Source organism: Trichoderma camerunense, assembly GCF_050948025.1.
Source record: "Trichoderma camerunense strain CBS 138272 chromosome Unknown V8C40scaffold_29, whole genome shotgun sequence".
NCBI classification, from domain to species: Eukaryota; Fungi; Ascomycota; class Sordariomycetes; order Hypocreales; family Hypocreaceae; genus Trichoderma; species Trichoderma camerunense.
In genome coordinates this window covers 180,475-200,708 of record NW_028145341.1, presented here as the reverse complement: position 1 = coordinate 200,708, position 20,234 = coordinate 180,475, and the positions used below count along the sequence as shown (strand labels likewise).

General features: G+C 47.4%; 9 protein-coding genes across 9 annotated transcripts; 3 read left to right on the top strand and 6 right to left on the bottom strand.

The window, feature by feature from the left end:
• Window positions 1–1,727: 1,727 nt before the first annotated feature.
• V8C40DRAFT_258743 (zinc finger CCCH domain-containing protein) lies at window positions 1,728–3,291 on the top strand. Its single transcript, XM_083218789.1, has one exon. The coding sequence runs from the start codon at window positions 1,875–1,877 to the stop codon at window positions 2,874–2,876; it is 1,002 nt and encodes a 333-aa protein (XP_083067468.1). The 5' UTR covers window positions 1,728–1,874; the 3' UTR covers window positions 2,877–3,291.
• On the bottom strand, window positions 3,109–5,316 carry V8C40DRAFT_258742 (major facilitator superfamily domain-containing protein). Its single transcript, XM_083218788.1, has one exon. It carries the CDS (start codon window positions 4,952–4,954, stop codon window positions 3,491–3,493), a length of 1,464 nt encoding a protein of 487 aa, XP_083067467.1. The 5' UTR covers window positions 4,955–5,316; the 3' UTR covers window positions 3,109–3,490.
• Window positions 5,317–5,722: 406 nt separating this feature from the next.
• On the bottom strand, window positions 5,723–7,804 carry V8C40DRAFT_258737 (major facilitator superfamily domain-containing protein). Its single transcript, XM_083218787.1, has 5 exons — window positions 7,526–7,804; window positions 7,370–7,473; window positions 6,961–7,308; window positions 6,765–6,905; window positions 5,723–6,713 (listed from the first exon to the last, which is right to left on the bottom strand). The coding sequence occupies exons 1-5, from the start codon at window positions 7,688–7,690 to the stop codon at window positions 5,891–5,893; spliced, it is 1,581 nt and encodes a 526-aa protein (XP_083067466.1). The 5' UTR covers window positions 7,691–7,804; the 3' UTR covers window positions 5,723–5,890.
• A 595-nt stretch (window positions 7,805–8,399) lies between these two features.
• On the bottom strand, window positions 8,400–9,421 carry V8C40DRAFT_258736 (uncharacterized protein). The gene has a single exon (XM_083218786.1). It carries the CDS (start codon window positions 9,025–9,027, stop codon window positions 8,491–8,493), a length of 537 nt encoding a protein of 178 aa, XP_083067465.1. The 5' UTR covers window positions 9,028–9,421; the 3' UTR covers window positions 8,400–8,490.
• Window positions 9,422–9,567: 146 nt separating this feature from the next.
• Window positions 9,568–10,775, top strand: V8C40DRAFT_133489 (flavin reductase family protein). The gene is made up of 3 exons (XM_083211087.1): window positions 9,568–10,022; window positions 10,073–10,325; window positions 10,385–10,775. The coding sequence occupies exons 1-3, from the start codon at window positions 9,742–9,744 to the stop codon at window positions 10,628–10,630; spliced, it is 780 nt and encodes a 259-aa protein (XP_083067464.1). The 5' UTR covers window positions 9,568–9,741; the 3' UTR covers window positions 10,631–10,775.
• Window positions 10,776–11,281: 506 nt separating this feature from the next.
• Window positions 11,282–13,099, top strand: V8C40DRAFT_258733 (uncharacterized protein). Its single transcript, XM_083218785.1, has 4 exons — window positions 11,282–11,775; window positions 11,823–12,091; window positions 12,142–12,284; window positions 12,338–13,099. Exons 1-4 carry the CDS (start codon window positions 11,355–11,357, stop codon window positions 13,017–13,019), a joined length of 1,515 nt encoding a protein of 504 aa, XP_083067463.1. The 5' UTR covers window positions 11,282–11,354; the 3' UTR covers window positions 13,020–13,099.
• A 23-nt stretch (window positions 13,100–13,122) lies between these two features.
• Window positions 13,123–14,392, bottom strand: V8C40DRAFT_284170 (necrosis inducing protein; the record flags this gene model as incomplete). Its single annotated transcript, XM_083222113.1, has 1 exon — window positions 13,123–14,392. The coding sequence occupies one exon, from the start codon at window positions 14,390–14,392 to the stop codon at window positions 13,223–13,225; it is 1,170 nt and encodes a 389-aa protein (XP_083067462.1). The 3' UTR covers window positions 13,123–13,222.
• A 1,277-nt stretch (window positions 14,393–15,669) lies between these two features.
• V8C40DRAFT_133476 (glycosyl hydrolase family 45-domain-containing protein) lies at window positions 15,670–17,027 on the bottom strand. Its single transcript, XM_083211086.1, has 2 exons — window positions 16,320–17,027; window positions 15,670–16,183 (listed from the first exon to the last, which is right to left on the bottom strand). The coding sequence occupies exons 1-2, from the start codon at window positions 16,661–16,663 to the stop codon at window positions 15,775–15,777; spliced, it is 753 nt and encodes a 250-aa protein (XP_083067461.1). The 5' UTR covers window positions 16,664–17,027; the 3' UTR covers window positions 15,670–15,774.
• Window positions 17,028–17,658: 631 nt separating this feature from the next.
• On the bottom strand, window positions 17,659–19,994 carry V8C40DRAFT_284167 (HET domain-containing protein). The gene has a single exon (XM_083222112.1). The coding sequence runs from the start codon at window positions 19,837–19,839 to the stop codon at window positions 17,839–17,841; it is 2,001 nt and encodes a 666-aa protein (XP_083067460.1). The 5' UTR covers window positions 19,840–19,994; the 3' UTR covers window positions 17,659–17,838.
• Between the last annotated feature and the right edge of the window lie 240 nt (window positions 19,995–20,234).

Below are 20,234 nucleotides of genomic sequence, written 5' to 3'. Positions count from 1 at the left end.
CTAGGGAGTCACCCAACATGAAATAGTGGGTAAGTAAATTTCGCTGCGCCTAACGAAATAGCTATGTTTCCGCGTCGAGGGATTCTGAATAACACATCTTACTACCTAGATCATCACGATGACGAAGATAAGCTTTTCGAGTATTTATAACGCATATAGGAACGTGCGAAGATACCTACCTTGGCTGAATAGATGGCTGCATGTCAATAGCGTACTGAGTGTTGTGCGCTAGTATATATGACCAACACTACATGTACCAGGGGACCGCGGTTGACTATGACGAGAAATCCTACGAAGACTTTATCAAAGGCGAACAAATGCCGCTGAATCTCTTCAATATACATACCTAACTACAGAGATCAGTAATACGATTTTCCCTTATAAAGGGGAGGACTCATCTTTACTATTTGCAAACTCGTCTCGAATGCTCTGTCTCTCCTGCTGACTTTGGGAGAGCTGCTCGCCTGAGTACACATATTCTGGATCAATTAGAGGCCGGAACTACTCTCAGAAGACACATGGATTAAAAATGTTGACTCCGTAGTTTTGTTCGTCGCAATATCCGAACAGCCAGCATAGAACCACGGTCCCCTACCTCAGAAAAAACTGGCGCTCGGGTTGATCAGAAGACTGTTCCTCTTTCGTGATTTTAACTGGCGTAGGCCTTTCGGACGATGCCTCAATATTTAACATTACCGAGTTGAGCCTAACTCTCTCAGACTAAATACAGAGGTGTCGTTCAACTACAGCTTCAAGATTCTGTGCCTGACTCTAAATAGTCGCTTCAAGGTCCATTGTCTTGGGCTGCGAAAAAGTTTGATCCGCAAGGCTACAATCTATCGCGAAGAACTTCGAGTTGCGAAAGGTGAGATGTTGTTCAAGGCTTCTGAAAGCTTGGAATATCAGGGTGCCAGAGGTTCCAGTTGCCACATCAGTGTCCCTCTGTCGGGATACAAGGTACATGTAGTTTGCCTAACCAGACACACCCTGGTCACCTTTTGGAATACACCATCCATTTTTTTGAGGACGAGAAGGTTATCGCCATCTTTTATGGTCTGATGGAGCGATGCAACAACCTATCTGACATGTTGGTTGAGCCATTGAACAATAAGTTGCAGGCTTGAAGCCAGTTGCGTTGTGCTTGAACCCTGTTGTTCGGGCCTGTTCGCGCCTTTATAGTTTGGCTTTGAAGTTTTCACGTTATCAGCCATACCTTATTATTGCCTGGAAGCACATACCCCGCGGCTGTATGCACGAGCAGAGACTTACAATCGTCTTTGAACAATACTGATAGCTCTAAGTCATATCGAAATAAAAATTTGCAGCAGTCTTCTGTTAATTTGACGTTAATGCTGCCAGGGTTGCAAAGAGGTTCACCACGACGATGTAAGTCTAGGAATGTCAGAAAGATTGCGATGTCGCATAATGTCGTTTTACCGTGAAATACTCTTGGTTCCGAAATGCAGCGGCGTGGCCTACAAGTTGTCAAAATATGGGCAACATCACTATCAACAAATATGAAAGCATCTGGCAGAGGGAAGAGAAACAAAGCAACGGAGAAAATAGAATAGAAAATCCATAAAAGTAAATAAGGACATTGAACTCTGACAACGTGGCCTCGGTGCATACATGTATAATTAAACATTTCTTCGATCTGACGTAAACATTGAACCTTGATAGTGGGGTTATGAGTGTTGGCCCATTTCTGTGACCACTTCACGGAAAGCCGGTGAGCAACAGAACTCCATTTGACCAAGACTGCTGTGAATCAAGGAGGCGTGGTAGATTCTTTTATAGGGCACATGCGTGGGAATGTTTTTAAGAGAAAAGGAACTCTTAAATAGTATCAAGCCCACCTGCTATCCTAGCCCCTCATGTTGGGGTCCAGAAGAGCTCGTCGCTCGAACAACATGAACGAAGCGCCCAAAGACGACGAGCTTGAAAGAGCAGCACAGCAACTCGCCGGCTTCCGTGCGGATAGTGCTCTTCCAGAAATATTAGACCGATACGCCGCCTTGATTGAGAGCTACAAGCGCCTGCAGAGCGATTACGAGGAGGAGCGCGACGCTAGGGAAAGGTACAAGCAGATTGCCAGAGGCCAGGAACGAAACCCATTTGTGCTCGTCTTGATTGATGGCGATGGCTACGTTTTCAATGAGAGCCTAGTGAGCAAAGGGATCGATGGTGGTCGTAATGCGGCGCAGCTACTCCACGAATCCATCAAGACCAGTCTTCAGATCAAGGGCCTTGGCCACTGTCAAATCATGGTGCGAGTATGGGCAAATCTTGTCGGTTTATCAAAGACGCTCCACAAAGCAGGACTCGTTGGCCCTGAGAAGCGCTCCATGACTCCCTTTGTCGCCAGCTTCAATAGGTCATACGGCCTTTTTGACTACGTGGATGCTGGCGAGTGGAAAGAGAATGCCGACTTCAAGTTGCGCGCCATGCTCAACCTGTACGCAGAGAACTCGCAGTGCAAGCACATCTACTTCGCGGCCTGTCATGACGGTGGATACATTTCCGACCTGACGACGTATATCGGCAACAAAGAGAGATACACGCTCATTAACTCGCCTGGTGTTAAATTCCACAAGGAATATCTCAAACTGGGCATGGGAATTGAGGAGCTTCCTGGCGTGTTCCACTCATTACCTCTAGACGCAACATTTGTCTCCAATTCTTCTCGTTCTGTCCCCGCTTCAACCGTTGCTGAAAAGTCCACGCCGGTGGTTCCATGGGCACCATCAAGTCAATCAAACAATCCCGTGGCAAGCGAACGCAAACCCTGTTTCTTTTTTCAGATTGGGAAATGCAAATACGGTAGAAAATGCGCCAACTTGCATGTTAGCAGCCACAGCGACTACGTGGACATGTAGAACGGCAGCCGTGCAAAAAGCATCATCCATGACGCAGTCAAGAGCAACGGCATGCCTGTGCTGTGGCAAAAGAGCTCAAAAAAATATCATCGCTTGCTTGTATTCACGCGGTGTTGATATTTCATACAAATCTTAGGAGTATTAACAAATAAATATGTTAAGCTTCTAAAAATGTTTGGTATAGCGGAGGCTGGTATATGTACCTACCTAGGTAGGCAGATTCAACATCTGCCTTATGTCCTTTTTGAGAATATGGATCGAGTGTATCAAGAGCAGTGTAAAAGACTCTGCGCAACGTAGGTATTTATCACATAAACCCAATTAAGCTGAAGGGATAATAAGTCGAAATGTTTAAAAATTTGTTTCTAGCGAACAGCTCCTCTTTATTTTATCTACAAGAACTGGAAAAATTGACCCCCATGTCCTCGTCGTGGCACATTTCGTCATGGGCATGCACAAGGACCTTGGCTAGATTCTACACGAGCTAAATCTCTTACACAGTAAATCAGTTGAGCAATCGGCTGAATCTTTTGTTTAGGGGGGAAGGGGCGCGTTAGGAAAAGCACAATCAACAATGTCTTTATCATACGCTTTTGCATTCATCTTCCTCTTGATCAATCCGTCGACTCCTCTTCATCGGCTACTCGCCTTGCCTTGCTCGTGTCTTGGTCGCTCTCCTCATGCTCGTGCAGCTTCACATTGATAAACATAGCCCACAGCCCCAGGTCATAGGCCACGCGGAGCGCACCGGCAGCCACGAATGCCACCCAGAATTTGTCTGAATCTGCAAGAGCACCCGTTATACTCGGCCCCAGAAGAGCGGCCAACGTTCTTAATGTGCTCGTGATTCCCATGACGGCTGTTCGCTCCCCGGGCTTCACCGTTGCGGCGATGAGGGCTACCCGCGGAGCTTGATCCATGTTGTTTAGACCACCCCGAATGAATAAAAGTATCACTGTGAGGACAATTCCTTGTGGCACTGGAAAGAGGAGCACAGCCATCGAAGATGGCAAGTGGGTGAAAACCATTGTGTTGACGAGTCCCAAGTGGCGCGAAAGAGGACCGGCAAAGACAGTAGATATGCTACCAAGGATGTAGTTTGTAGACATCAAGTCGCCAAGTTGCGACTTGGGCAGATGAAACTTGCGGTCGAGATAGTAATTGGTCAGGGTGTACGAAACCATGCCATCCGCCAAGCAATCGACGGTGAGAAGGAACCAGAGTTTGTACATGACGGACCGCGTTTTCGACGATATCTCTGCAAACCGACTTTTCTTCTGCTCCACCGGTGACTCCGTGGTGGGTGGCACAATCACGTCTTCTCCTTCTTCATCGGAGTTGCTGAGAAGTCCCTGGGTAACTTGCGCTCCCTCGTCTATTGACAGCACCGGCTCGGTGATTTCGCAGTTGTCGGTCATAAGGCAGGAAAATACCATGTTAGCGACCCCCATAACGATATAGGCCCCAAAGACGGCATGATATATTCGTATCTCACTCCAACCGTCACGCCTTTTTAACTCTTCAATGACTCGACCAGCCACTTCAATACCAACAGCTGATCCAAGGTTCGATGTCACAACATACCACGATAGCACATCCGAGCGCGTCTGCGGATTCGTCAGATGAGATAGCACAGACTCTTCGATGGCTCGGAATGGCCCAAAATCGCCTCCACTGGCAGATATTACACCAATGACGGCGGCCAGCAGCAAGATCCAGAAATTCTCAAAATAGAGAAACACCAGCCCGGAAATTGACATTAGCAGGCCGGAACCAAAGAAAACGCGACGTCTACCCAGGCTGTCCGCCATAAAGGTGAGCAGAAAGGAGAGTACGGTGTCTCCGGCCAGCGTCATGGACATAAAGAGTCCGAGCTGAGGATCACTAAAGCCCAAGGTAGTGAAAAAGAGCGCCATGATGAGCGACGTTCCTCCAAAGGCAAACATGCGACATGTTCGTGCCAGGATGATCAACCATGCATCACGGCCGGTGATATTGACGGAGCGAAGCCCAGACTCATGGTAAAGCCAATGAGCAGTTTCGCGTAAGCGGTGGCTGTCGACTTGGAGACGATTCATAATGGCACACGACAACTCAACCTGGAGGAGATTGAGGGTGCAAGAACATGAAAATGCATGTACAAGTATGCAATCTCCGCGGGGTTTAAACAGCCTTAGTCAACTCCTCCGATGACGGTTCTGTATTATTTGAAATGAAGTAAACAATGAGAATGGCAGAGAGAGGAAAATAACATAGAATGTCGGTGTGTGGATAAATGAAGTATGTGTTGAACCCAAAGAGCGGTAAATCTCCCAACTCAGTTGTGTAAGTTCAAATACGACTCAACTCTGTTAGGTAGCGTTGTCGTCTCTGCTCGGCCAGAGGCCGTAATACCGGCGTATTTACTGTTTCTATATAACGTCAATAACCTGGACGAGCACGATCGCTAGTATCTAACTAAATTCTGCTAGCACACGTGGAAGTGAAAAAATTATTTGCGTTCTTTAAGGCCTCTGCCGATATAGCCGGCTTCGGCTTTTACTGTATTAAGACGCCGTTTTATTGTTAAAAATGGGCTTGATCTTTCCAAGTATGGTCGATGCTTGGCTATATTTTAGTGAGCGAGGCACTAATCTAGGTACAGGTAGATTGCTGTAATAAGATTCCAGGTTGTTACAGGTACATATTCTCGTGTTATCAAGAACTCTGCGCTCTGAAATTGTAGAAAAAGATAGTTGTCCGGAATTAGAAGATAATACTGTAAAAGAATTTACGAAATGGAATGCATGATCATAATGCTCGTGATCTAAGTACTCTATAAATTGAAGAGAAAAAAAATGAATATTCGCTATGATGTTTATTCTGATCAAAAATGGAACAGCTAAGACAATACGGGGTAGAGCGACGATGATGCATCCAGCCGTACCGCTTGATGTGTCTTACAGGAGGAAGAGCCAATTGCTGAGGACCAGAGACCGAAGTTCAGAACCTGCGTGAACTCTGCAGGCAGCCTGTTACCGCCGGATTCTCTCAGTAGCCGTCGACAATCCTCCCTCAAACCCTGTCCCAATAATGGCTACTTCGTCCGCCGGATCAGTCCATCCCTCCCTCTCATCCTTTACTACCCTTACCAATAGCGAGTCTAGCACGGTCGCTACCAAGGCGATACCGGCTCCAAAATACAACGCAGCCCTGTATCCAAGCACTTGATCAGCCCGATATTTGTTCACCTGCGTCTCGATCGTCCCCGCAAATCCAAGGCCGAGACTGTTCCCATACAAGTTAAGCGTGCCAATGAGAGATGCAGCAATGCCCTGCTGACTGCGTTTGACACTGTTGCTAGCAACGATCTGGGCCGCAACGTAGACAAAGTCTGGACAGAAGGCCATGAATATCGTCGCTGGGAAGACCTGAGCCCAGTACGTCTGCTGGACTGGCATCGTAGCCAAGAGTAGATTCGCGACTAAGATAGCAGCGGAGCCAATTGCCAATATCCATTGCGCAGCCAGGCGTGGAATCAGCCATGCTGCGAGGAACGTGCCGATTGTTGCAACAATCCCAAATGGAGTCCACTCAAGGCCAAACTGGAGGATGGTTTTACCACGCAGGAGTTGGAGCCATGCCACCATGTACCAGAGGAAGATGCCGTTGGACATGAAGCTAAAGAGAACGACCAAGATGACGGCTGTAAAGGATGGTGCTGTCCATATCCCGAGTGGTATGATGGGATTCTTGCTGAACCTTGAGCCCCAGAGCCCAAAGAGAACGAGCATGGCAACTGATATAACGAGCAAGACGGAGACGAAAGGCGTTTCCCATCCGCTCGCTGGTGCTTGGCTGCAAAAGGTTAGTTTTGAAATATCTTGCTAAGAGAGCTGTTTCACTCACTTCCAAGCAATATTGAAAGCAATTAGGCCGCCCGTACCAAGGAATGCGCCGATCCAATCGATTGTCCCTTTTCGGTCAACGGGAGAGTCAGTTGGGAGAAGTAACGCCAGAATCCCAAAAACGAATGTCCCCAAAATTGCCCTACATACATGTATATTAGACGTATCTCCAACGGGGGGTTCACAACCAGACTTACAAGCCGAAGAATATCCACGTCCAATCCACATATTCAACGAAAATACCAGCCCAAATAGCACCAAGGTAACCTCCAATAGGAGCCGAGGCCCCAAAAAATCCCAGCGTGACATTTCTCGATCTTCCAGGTGGTATTGTCGTACTGATCAGAGCAACAGCGTTCGGCATGATTAATGCTCCTCCGATTCCAGACAGCGCACGGACAACATTGAAAGTGACAAACGTCTTGCAGAAGCCGTTTGCGAGTGAGCAAATGACGAACCAGACGGCGCCGGCGATGAGGACATGTCGATGGCCGTAGACGGCACCGAGGCGACCGCTGATCAGAACGAAGGTGCCTTGCGTCAGCCTTCAGGAATTAATGTTAAAAAACTACCCTAATGGCATAATTTGGGAATGTAAGGACTGACGGGTAGGACGCGGCGGCCCAGTTGGCTTTGCCAGGACCAGTTGCATAGCCCAGTGAGTTGCTTATCTCAAGTCCGGCGGCGAGTCCAACCATGTTAGATATCATCTAGTCCCATTAAGAAGGAGATTAAGATAGAGATTAGCCAGTCGAGTCTTACCTGGACCATATTGCTAGATACGATGAAAATTACTATTAGTAACCTGTGCCTTTTTGTTATGCTGGTTGTGGTTACGGCTTCAAAAGTCGGTTGGTCGTGATTCTGGGAGGTGTCGTTCACCTCCCTTAGCTCGACTGAGACTTGTTCCACTGGTGATGGCTCCATTATTAATATATTCCAGAAGCTCTCGGTAATTGGAATAATTAAGTGAGATAGTAACGCTGGAAGACACCGCCTAGGTAGTTATTATATATCTAAGATACATGTACTTGGGTTACCTCAACTTGCGGGGTAGGTTCATTCTCCGCTGTCGGAACCGTAAATTAATACCCCATACAGAGTAGACTGCAGTTATTGTAAAATAGTATTTCTCCGGTAATTCAGCTCTTGTAAGCATCAACACAAGTTTTCAAGTTTGGTCGCATAGTTCAAACACTGTAGCAGTCAGCGCCAACCTACCAATCTTAGTAAGAGAAAATAATTACAACAGCCCCTAGTACAGTTTGTATAGAAATGATGGATTTTGATGGACTCGTGAGCTTGCAAGTGATCAATTATGTTCACCTCTCACACATGGGTTAACGAATAGAATTTCTAAATGGGATTCTCAACACGCCCTTTAGATCCTGTAATTCATCTTTTTTCTCGATCTTAAAACCGAATCCCTCACTACCTTATGCTCCTTCAACGGACAAGAAATATGCTTCCAGATGCCAGTGGTAGAAGTATCATCAGCTTGGTTACTTAGTGCCTGTAGCCAATGCTGATAAAAATATTTCATTATAGGGTCAAAGTTAGATAAAATAAGAGAAATCGATGAAAACTACATATGTACAGTAATTGGAGCGGGAGGAGAAGCTTAATGACAGTGGAGGTATATAATAAAAAGGCATATAGTGACTATCAGCCAAAAGTACATACACCCTTCAACTTCCTTGGCACGCCAAGAAACAGTAGACAATACCTCATAAGGTAATGTGATCCACCAAGTGCTGAACCTTTGCATCCAAATTTAAACTCGCCTTCACCAACTCCTCGCTCTTCTCCACGCCTGCGGCTAAGCTTGAAAACAGCTGAAATATGACTTCAGTACCTTCTCCACCGGCTCCTTCGAGAATCAATATCTCCGCTGGTGCTGCCAGTCCTGCCTTTACCTCATGAGCCAGCACTGTCGCTGCACTCATGGGGTTTCCCAAAACAACTCTCTTAATCCTTTGACCTGGGGCAATGCCATACAAAGGCGTCCAGAGACTATGATCAATTTCCCAGAACAGCATAAAGAGTTCCGGACCAATGTACTGCTTCGCAGTTGTGACGAAGCCCTCTTTTGTTGGAGAAGGACCTTCCAGGTATGAGACGATAGATGGCCAGCCAGCATCCGCAGGAGTCCCAATGGAGTTGTAAAGGCGGGCAGTTACCTCATCGAATGAGCGGGTGGTTTTAATAGTGACACGTTTGCTGGTGAAGGTATCTTCGACACGTGTTGTTACTGGAGATGACATTTTGTGGTGAAGTCGAAGACACCAAACGTGTTGATTTGCAACTCAGAAAGCAATATAGGTTGAGGAAGAAAATTGTATGTATGTTATGTTATGATGCAGAGACACATATGAGGAGTGAAGCTCTCCAAGCCAGATTAGCCGCTGTATATATAACATCCGTCTCTATGATACACCTGTCTCGTTCCACCAAGAAGTCCCTCTCTTCGGGGAGTCCGGTGGATGAGAGATAGCAAGTTCGCCTCTTCATGCATCATACGTAATTCATAATCAACAAAATTGTAAGATACATTCCATCGCGCAAAACAATATCAGTAATCAAAAAAAGGCACATTTTCTAGCATCACGAATTGGAACAAACGAACGCCCGATGTCTGTATAGCACCCAAAAGTTCTCACTCTAAACTGCGGGCCGAGGATTATGTGGGCCGAGGCATCCCACCGAATTAATGATCCAGCCACTGAGGGTGGCACCGAAGTGACGTAGCGTCCAGGGTCTCTCTTCCTTCGGCCAGAGTTGTTCGGGGTCATTACATAAAACATCCATGGCAAATATCGTGATGTATAAGTAGAGTAGTTGTAAGAGGGATTGTGTTGTTGAATCTCTCGGTAAATCACAAGCAATAAGAAAGCAACAGCAGCTCCAGCAAAATCTACACACTCTACCACACTCATCTTCTTTTTCATACTTTTCAGTTAAACAATAAACTCATCAAAATGACCCACCCTGATATCTTTTATGAGCCACCTAAAGGCGAGAAGTCCGGTCTACCTCATGACCCCTTTAAAAGCTTTGTTATCCCTCGACCAATAGGTTGGATCAGTACCACAAGTTCTAGTGGCCAAGATAACCTTGCGCCTTTCAGTCAATTCACCAACGTCTCGTTTGATCCTCCCACAATCATGTTTGTGGGACATCAATCGGTCTATAAACGTGAAAGCAAGGACTCGGTTGTCAATGCGCGACAGACGGGAGAGTTTGTTTGGAATATGGCAACGTTAGTACGGAACAGTGATATGCACGAGCTTTATGCTAATCCTACGTCAGGTTCGATACTAGAGATGCAATGAACGCCTCAGCGCTAGAGTCTTGGAATGACGAATTCCCCATTGCCGGTGTGACAAAAGCACCAAGTCGCGTTGTCAAACCTCCTCGAGTAGCAGAATCCCCCGTCCAACTGGAGTGTAAAGTCCACTCCATTGTCAGGATTCAGGGAGATTCTCTCGTGGGGCATTCTGATATCGTGGTTGGCCGAGTCGTCGCCATCCATGTAAAGGGAGAATATATTACAGCCGATGGGGTACGTCTTTCTTTATGTGTCTGTGTATTTGCGTTCGAAATTGACCTGAGTTTACGCAGTTGTTTGATGTTCTGAAAGCCGCTCCTCTTGCTCGCCTAGGCTACCATCAGTACACTGCCATCCGCGAGGTTTTCGATATGAAAATGCCCTTCATGTACAATGACAATGTTAGTGGAAACACGCTTGGTGGTGAGAAAGGAGCTTCAGATGCCGAGCTATATGCAACCAAGGATAATAGGTCACTCGAAGAGAAAAAACAGGAGGAGCTGGAACATATGCAAACGCCTACGATTGAGCGTAACTGAGGACAAGCATAAACTCTGCGAAAGTTCTTCATGAAGCGCTGGAACCCTCCATAGAGACATGCGGTATCCTAGATTAGACTTTTAGCACCTTGAACAACTTTGTCAACGGCATGATTCATAGACTGTAGTAATCAAAGAATAAACCCATACTTATTGATCAAGTATTGCAGATGCGATAGTCGGGCAACACTTAACCAACAGGTTGAGATCAAGTAAAGCTATTGTAAAATGATTAGTTTACATCTTATACGCTTAGAAATTAGTGGATTCTAAATTACAAAAAAGATTTTAGTATCCGCTCTTCCACCAGATGCACATTACTCGTGTTATCCGCAACCAATTCAAAAAAAAAAAAAAAAAAAAAAAATCACATATGGTCAGTGGCCTTGACACAGACTAACAGATCTCATTATTCTCAATAGTACTTACAGCGTCTGGATCGCGACGAAGCTACCAAAGAGTCATGGTAGGAATAAGAGTTATGGGCCGGCGGAACATGGAGACTCACGTATAGCGGCACAGAATCACTTGGGGGCAAAGTCTAATAACAAATAACGAAAACTCCACCTGTGTCAACTAACTAGCCAACTATTAATAGTAAGCAAATTCGCCCCCCCTCCCCAAGGTTCCAAATACTGCCACATGCGGTAGGTGGTTCTATAAAGTAGGGTCTCTTCCAAGCCTAATTTGACAGCCTTCATAACCAGTAGCTGTGAGAGATGTTATGGATGCCACACCCGATCACCAACCTATAGAATTCGCTAGCATAATTCTTGGACAGCCATTGGATTCTACACAATCTTTAATTTACTCTCAGTCCAAAACACGGATCCGGCAACATGCTATGCGCGCGTCTTCCCGGGCGAAAGCCGCCACTTTCTCGGGTGACCAGGCTCCGATCACGCCGGCGTTACGGCCCCAGTCAATGTTAACGGGCAAATTTCGATCAAGGCCTTACACGCAGATCAGAAAAGCGCGACAACCACGATTCATCAGTAAAGTTCAAGATGATGGCAGCGAGGAGAGAGCGGCGTCAGCAACAGGCAAGACATGCATACCACGAGCACTCGATGCAGGCAAGAGTGATCCGTTTCATACTCTTCCAGTTAAGATAGGTCCATTGCAAGAACATCTTCTGAAACTAAGTTGGTCTTTCTTCCCAGTACAGAGCTTTCTAATCTGACTTTCCTAGTACCTATGACCTTTTACATGCAGAACCCTCTCGTATTGAACCCAGAATATTCCCCTCTACCATATGCCTTCGCTGACGCCGCGCTGCTCCACGCTCTATTTGCACTCACAAGCCTGTACCGTGATCTTAGCGTCGGAACGAAGGTCACTCCGCTTTGTCTCATGCATAAAGGCGAGATGCTGAGGATAATAAATGAACGGATTACCAAGACGCCATTGCAACTTAGTGATGGGACAATCGGTGCTGTAACTGCATTGGCGACATTTGATGCAAGTCACCTCTGCCAATTTACTGGAAGAACGCTAACATCAGTGATTAGTTACTGGATGGCCGACTCCAAAACGCTCGTTGGAATCTTCGAGGGCTTCAACGCATGGTTGTTCAAAGAGGTGGCTTGCAAATTGTTGGAACAGAAGCTCGGCAGGTTTGTGGAACATCGTTATTGCAAAGGGCAATATGCTGGTAAGAACCTGAAGCCTGCTCCAACATGACGTTTCCTGCTGACTAGTTTAAAGGTCAGATCTCTGCTCCGCTGCCTTCACCAACGAGAAACCACGGTTTGCTGTATTAAGGCCTTCCAGCTCGCCTTTATCAAGGCCCTATGTACAAGATAACTCGCTATTTTCAAGTATCGGGTCTATATTCGACATGCTCTCGGAACTATCTGTTGCGCTTTGCGACTCTCACAATCCATTTTCACGTCGAATTTCCTTCAGCAACAACCTTTATTTGGTGGAGCACGCTCTACATTCTTTGCCTCAAGATATATACTCTTGTTATCATGAACCAAAAAGAATAGCAGCTATAATCTACGTCTATCTGCTTCTTCGCCAGATTCCCCATTCTGCTGGCATTTACCAACCCCTCTTGGGTCGTCTTCATGCCGCCGTGGGTCAGAGCATAGACAAAAACGGCAAAGCTTTCAGCAATCACCCTTCAAATTTATTTCTGCTGTGGATCTGCTTTATTGGTGCTGCCACTTCTGGGCCACCAAATAAGATCGAATGTCTTCAAGAATGGTGGATTAACTTATTGCGGAATATTTGCAAAGGATTGAACGTGGTGTCTGAAAATAGTTTTGAGTTTTACCTGAATCGGGTGGTCGAGATGGGTAGCCTTTGCCGGGAGATGTGTCACAGTGTCTGGAGAGAGATTGATAGCAGTGAGCCGTACCATCGGGAAAATGGGCCAATATAGGATAGATGAGCGTCAAATGTCCAATTTGAATTATATAGTTAGCTAGTATATTCGGTTCTAATGAATACCTAGATTGAGACAAAATATCTACATGTACATGTAGGCAACTGATCTGTAAAACTTCAAAACTACCAAACGCAGAATGTGGTGCCAGCATGCACGAGTTGGCTCAGGAGTGATCTGGCCCAACCCACCTGTTACACTCACAACTCTAGATGTGGTGGTGGGGATGGATCTGGCCGTGGTGGTACAACATGGTCGAGAGCCTTCGCAGCCTCCCAAGTAGACCAGTAAGCCTTATCAAATCGCTCATCAGTCAGATCAGGATGAGCGTTGCCCCAGTCGTGAGTCAACATCTTCTCCTTAAGTGTTCCATCCATCCTCTCTAGACTGACCAACGGACTGCGATACCATTTTCCCAATGCATTTTCGGGCGGCTCGTTTCCTTCTGCCCTGCGGAACGCGTGGGTGGTGGCCATGTCGCGTTCCACCACAAACTTGGGATTATTCCCCTGCCACTCGACCGAGTTGGGTTTGTTAACTTTATAGTTTCCATGGGCCGACCAGGCAAGGTACTTCGCCTCGTTGTTCAACGTCCAGACGGCGAGATGCTCCCAGTCGTGCTTGTGACCGTGCGCCAGAGCGCCTCCCTCATCCTTCTCGAAGTAGTAACCGTATAGGTAGAAGCACCAGCCGTCGTTTGTGCACTTTTCGCGTACATATGTGTTGCTGTTGTACAGGCGATCCAACTGGCGGCAGTCACCTTGGCCGATTTCGAGACCATCGTTGCAATGTCCACCACCGGTGATAGCTGCGGTGTTGTAGCAGGCTGATTTGTCAAAGTCAATTACAGGTTGGTATTTGAGGGCACCAGGAGTCGCATTCTCGCTTATTGGGCCTGAAGGTGGATTTGGAGGCGGGTTTGGAGGCGGATTCGGAGGCGGATTTACTGACTGATGATTGCAGATGTACGCCATGCTGCACTTCTTGCCGTCAGCCAGTGTGAAGAGCCCATCCAAGTGTCGACTCCAGCATGTCAGAGCGACATTATCATATGTATGAGTGGCCCATCCAGCCAAGTTTGGATCTCCAGCGCCGTTGTTGATAAACGCGGTCCATGTATCACCGTTGGGAAGGGTCTGAGACACGCCGCTGTTACGCCACGGGTAGGAGCCATCCCACGGTACGTTCTTCATGTATCTTGGTGCTCCCCAAGCTTCAGCAGAATAATACATCATCTCGCGTGATGTAGAGCCACCATTTGGCCCCAAACCGATGCCGCAATCGGCGAGGACAAGGTTCTCGCTCCAGGTAGTCTCGGCAGAGACCAGAACGCTTGCGACGGCGAGCATCTTCAGGAGAGTTGTGGCCATCCTGATCAGATAAGGATGGCGTCGACGGTGGGTTAGGGTCGAAATTTCGGAGATCGTGGTTGAACAATGATAATTTGTGAGTAATCTTTGACAGTGTAATGTACCGGTTGGTCTTTGTAGCCTTCCGGATAGACCAGCCAACACTAATCTTCCAAAGCTACGAAGATGTGAATATATAGGTGCGAGATGATCTGAAAATGCTTTCCTCTGCAGAAACAAGCCTGGTATATATACATCGAGAGTTGAGCAATTATCTGGCGAGATGCCTCCCTAGCAAAGTCTGAAGCCCGCTAACCTGACGATACTGGGACCGCAGGATGCATTTCCTTTGATTGTCTCTTGGCTTGGAGTCTTGGCGATGCCATCACTGCACATTCAGAGGTCAAAAAATGAAAATGTGGCTTTCAAGTCAGCGCGTCAGCTTGCATCTGGTAAGTAAAATCTTACCTGCTAGATACCTGCATTCCTTCGGCGTACTCCGAGGTCCCCGAAGGCTGAGTGCATGCGGGCAATACCATTGCTGCACATTCAGAGGTCAAATAAAAATGTGGCTTTCAAGTCAGCATGTCGAACAGCTCCTTGAATGATAGTGAGGTTGGAAGACAAGAATCGTCCCATTTATCCCCCTTTGCTTACCTTCAGCTCCCCACTTCAAGCTGGCCTGAAAATCCATGAAACGCCCGGAAAATTGAAACACTACAATTTCAAAGGATGTAATTGTATATGTTGTTTTCCTATGAATTCCGGGCTTCCCTGCCCTCCTTGATGAAGCCTATAATGCGTTTGTATAGTGTTTCTAACAGCACTTTCAACCTAGGCAAGGTCGGCGAGGACAGCAGGCTGTAGAAATCATCCAAGCTACTGATATCGCCAAGAAGGCTGTCAGCAAGGCTGTCAGGAAGGCCGGCTAGCGTTTCCTGCGTTGCTTTTTGCATTCCTTCTTACAGTATCGTAATTTTCATCATCATCATGATTCATCGCCAAAAATGCGCCATCGCAATATCTACTAAGCTGTTGCTTGTAGCACCCTAGGGGCACTTAGACATCTGCTCTAGGATACATGTATGTAGCTTAGCCAGGGCCCGTTAGATGACTTCCTCAGTACATATACTGTGACCGCCGCAATCGCAATCTTATCAGGCTGAAGAAAAAGAGAAGATCCTTCCTGTTAATAAAGCATTTATATTCTTTGCTTTATACAGTAAAGGCAAGGAATTCCTCGTGCCACTTTATAAGCTAAAGCTACGCTGCTACACTGATCCTTTTCACCCTAGCGTCTCGTCTTGTGGCTTGGCCTTTTCAATATAGCTTTTTAGTTAATGAATTTCAATGAGCCTTTTTGATAGAAGGCACTTTTTAAAAGAAGACAAAGTACATGTAATCTACAGTTCTAGCCCCGCCTGTTCTAAGGGCTCGTCTTTACCTTGGTCGACGAAATCCTTGTAACTCCACCGACCACATTGCGTCCTGTCAATCAAGGCCTGCGGGCAAGACACCTCATGAAACTCGACGGTTGGGTTCTGGGCGTTTTGGAACCAGTCAAAACGGAAGAAGCAGCCGTCGCGAAATTGGCCCTCCGGAAGATTGTAACAATCGTTCCTGTTCTGGTAGCCGCCATATGTGTCACCCATCCACGCGCCATCAAACTGTGATTGACATCCCTGGGGGAACATGCCCACGCCACCGCCGGGGATGGCGAGATCGAAGTGGTTGGTTTCAAGGTCGCTGCCAGTGTTGGTCACCTGGATGATCATCTGCTTCCCGGTAATCGACGTTGACGTGAAAGTGAGCCTATTAGATTGGGGGAAACTCGTCAGTTGAGTCAAATAAACCATGATGATCTCCACCATTGGTCCTCGGGGGTTTTCATCTCCCATTGCCTGCGTGTTATTCCTCATCCAACGTCCTGGAAACAGATTGGACTTACTTGTAGCAAGCACAGCACCAATCCTGCTCAGACTTCCCAGCAAGTTTGGCCGCTGCGAATCCATACGCTAGGTTATTGTCGACAACCCACGGTCCATTGTTGCTGCACGTGTACGCGTCGCCACCATTGCAAGCCGACTGGGCGCTAGAGTTGAGAGGGTTCGGCCATTTGTCGTTCTTATTACAGGTTCGCACGGGTTCTGATACCTGAATTCTGCTAGGCCAAGCGCACGACGGCTTGCAGCAGTCCCAGTATCGGGTGGTGATGCCAGTGTCAGCAAGAACAGCAGCCGCCATGAACACCGTCGCGAACAGAGGGAAGAGATGAACTAGATTCGGAGTCATCGTATTTTGTTGCCTGTGGGCAGGGCGGAGAAAGTTGTATCAGGGACAATGAGGTGCCCTGGGTTGAGAAGATGTTGAGACTTTGGCTCTGGTCTTGAGAAGATTCTGATAACGAGAGCGATACACTTATATCTGGACCCAATGTACATCTTGAACAGCAAAAAGAGGGTCGTTTGATCACTGACCACCACTCCGGGCCTTCTTCCACGGTACCAAGGCTGACTACGTGCCCTGCAACCTTCTAGTCAGTCCGTTGGGCTCGTCCTGAATTCCGCCCTTCTTAGGACATGCAGGTGAGACCGAAACCGTCCATCATCCATCGTCCGCTTAGCCTCCCAGCTGAGGGCCAACATGCAGCCGAGTGGCCGCAGCCTGAAATGGGCACAACTTTGTGGAGGAGCCGTGCAAAAATCAGCCGCAGATTTATTTCCACGGCATTAGTGGATGGCTTATGCGGTGGCGAGCCGCGTGCAGGAATCCGTGGCCACCACCACCAGTTCTGTACATGAGGCCGCCGCGTGATTACTTCCATAACCGACCGACTTGGGAAATCGAGCAGCAGGCCAGTCCTCAAAATCTGCATCCATGTGTCCAAGGAATGTCATCGGCAGCAGTTTGTTAGACGGCCAGCTTGGCGTTAGGCGAACCGTTGCAGACGATCCAAGATGAGGTTACGAGTAGTGTCGCAAGCAGAGGGCAAGTCTCGGGACGCACAACATCCGAACTTTGCGGTAGAGGACACGCGAATCGCAAATGAAGCCAAGACTTTGGACGATATTCGGATTGTTCTATCTGCAAATCCAAGGCTTCAATCGCTATCGGGGCTCCCTTCCTCTTGACCCACCGGGCTTCTAATGCCAGGCTCATCATCGTCCGCATTGCACTAATTGAAACGGAGGCTCCATGGGCACTTGAGTATTCTTTGGTTGGTCAAACACCAATCGTCAACAGCTGTGGGATTTTCGTGCACGAGGAGCTGAAGATATAAAGATTGCCCTCATCATTATGAATCCGTGGACATTTCTCTTACAATTTAATCTCATACATCGACTTGCACTGTAAGTGGCAAGTGTCGCTTCAGGTGTATGAATGACGATATAGCTTGGGGAGACTACATATATACAACAGCTTGATGTCTTCACTATGGCATGGAAGATGATGGTAGGCTGCTAGGATCATACACACCTCATCACAAGGTGGCGGGCCTCGTCTAACTCAATACGCCGCAAGAACTCGCCAGCTCGAGCTTCCACCACAAACGCAGCTCCGACTCTTCTATAGCCCGACTCTTCAACATTTTGAAGCAGCAACATCCCGTAACACCATTTCGGCATCGATTTACCGCTATGGATGACTGAAGCAATAGGGACACACGTAACTGCCATCTGTGCCTCCATGGATCGATCAAGGTACACTTCGAGCTTCGCGGTAGTTCCATCTTTATAGTATGCTCTGACCTCATCCTTTTCGCTATCTCCCCCTTCTGCAATCATACTCATTTCAAGAGCTCGCCCTCGTATCTCAAGAAAAGAACCAGCTCCAGCATCGTGTAATTGCAATTCTACCTTGGGAAACGGTTTATAGTCGCTAGGCCAAGTCAGCGGCCATAGACTGAGCCATGACCAAGACGGAAACGTGCCAAATGGGACTGCGCTGTAAGAGAACTTGATGGCTGACTGTTGACTTTCATTCCAGCCGGGATGCAGTGTTTTACGCCAGAGCAACTCAGTACCAAGCTGACTGAGAACGTGGCCGCTGATGTCAATGTCGCCAATCACATGCCTCAGCATCGAGGCCGTACCGAGCACTGCTTTCCGACGGTCACCGGGATAAGTAAAGTGCCTGGTCGAGTAATGTTCACGAATAGCCCTCCATCGGCTAATGAGCATGTCTTTGGTCATGTACTCCCACGCCGGCTGGCCTGGAGGAACTATGCCATCAGTCTCTCTATATTTCCGGACGGCACTGCGGAAGTGGTGAGCGTCCCTCATATCCGTCCTCGGAGCTACGCCGCATTCTACAGCATGTTCTGGGTGTCCGCACCAGAAAACCATTCGGCGGCGGTTGAACTCGAGAGTGCGTGTGGATAGTATCTGCTCTTGGAAAGTCCAGCCACGCCACATGTAGCATGCCGTGTCTGCGAAAACTCCATGCTGTTCTTCGTATTTCTCGTAATTTCTGTCTAGAACATCCCAACAGCCGATAGTAAGAGTGCCATTCATCTCACAATTGATGTTCTCACCGCTCAACCAATTTCGTGGACTGGACATGCCTGGCAAACCGCTATCTGAGGTTCTGCCTCCCCTTGCAACAATGGTGAGCGCAGCCAAGCCGTATATACGGTCCATCTGTGCCAACTGGATCTCAAGGTCCGACGGTGAGTCTTGGACTATGCAAAGCGCATCGACCCACAGATAGCAATGCCCCAGGGTGAGTGTCACATCCATAGCGTCTCTGATCGTCAGTGGCAACCTCAGATTGTCATCGGTGGCTGTCAGTCCTGGAAGTTTCCTCCGGAAATCTTCGAGCGTGGCAGAGGTTGTCCGTAACTGGTAGTCAACGCCCCAAACATAGCTGAGGGCCACAAATTTGAAGGACGCCGAGTTTATTTCGTCAAGAGAGACCAGACATTCAGAAATCGTGTCAATGAATCTTGTGGAAGGATGAAGTGCCTCTGAAGGCACTGCAGGAACAATAGGCTGACAGTTTGTATGATGTAGGTCGCAGTCTTCGATCCAGCTCCGAGCAAGTCCAAGGCTGGCCCAGGCTGAAAGAACTCCGTTCTCTTTATGATTAGGTACATGATCCAATCTGCATATACCCTGAGAATGGCTGCTGTGGAAATAGAACGCCCTTTTGACTTCATCATCGTACCAAGTGTCTTGGAGTGTGGCTTGAGCAATCTTCAAGTTGCATTGATGCTCATCCGGTGATGCTAACTCAATATCGTCGACTGTGAGCTTTATTAGATGCCGTGATGTTGTCTTCTGCAGCGTTGCCTTTGGCGGACGGTAGATCCAGTAGATATTGGTCGTGAGGTACTCCAGATATGATCCTCGAACTAAGTCACAAAATCTGCATTGATCTCTATTCTGAGTGTCTGCATCAAAGTAAAATATGGCTCCAGGAACGATGCTAGAATAGGTGATGGAGACGCAAGACGCACATGGGCTCATGGTTTGGCAGGTTGGCGGGTTGGCGGGCCTGAAATATTGGTCTAACTCCAAGTCTTCTGGTGTTTAATATTCCAGAAATAGACAGCTTATCTGTGTTTTCAACTGAATATAGATGATGGTAGAAGATGCGAATCAGCGTTCAAAGAAAAAAGAGTACATATTGTGCAATCGACATGCATTCTTTGAGCTATTTTGGTCGCCGATCATCCAGTGAGGGGTTGGGTATGCCATAAAGCGTACATGCATCTGCATGCAGAGCGAAGAACTCGATCCCGTCTCACTTACACTCAAACTCTATTAAAGTAACCGCTGCCTAGTATCTAAATAGTAAAGTTTCTAAACTCTATGCTAAAGAATTCTCGACCTCCTTCTTTAAATCTGAATTAAATTGATTC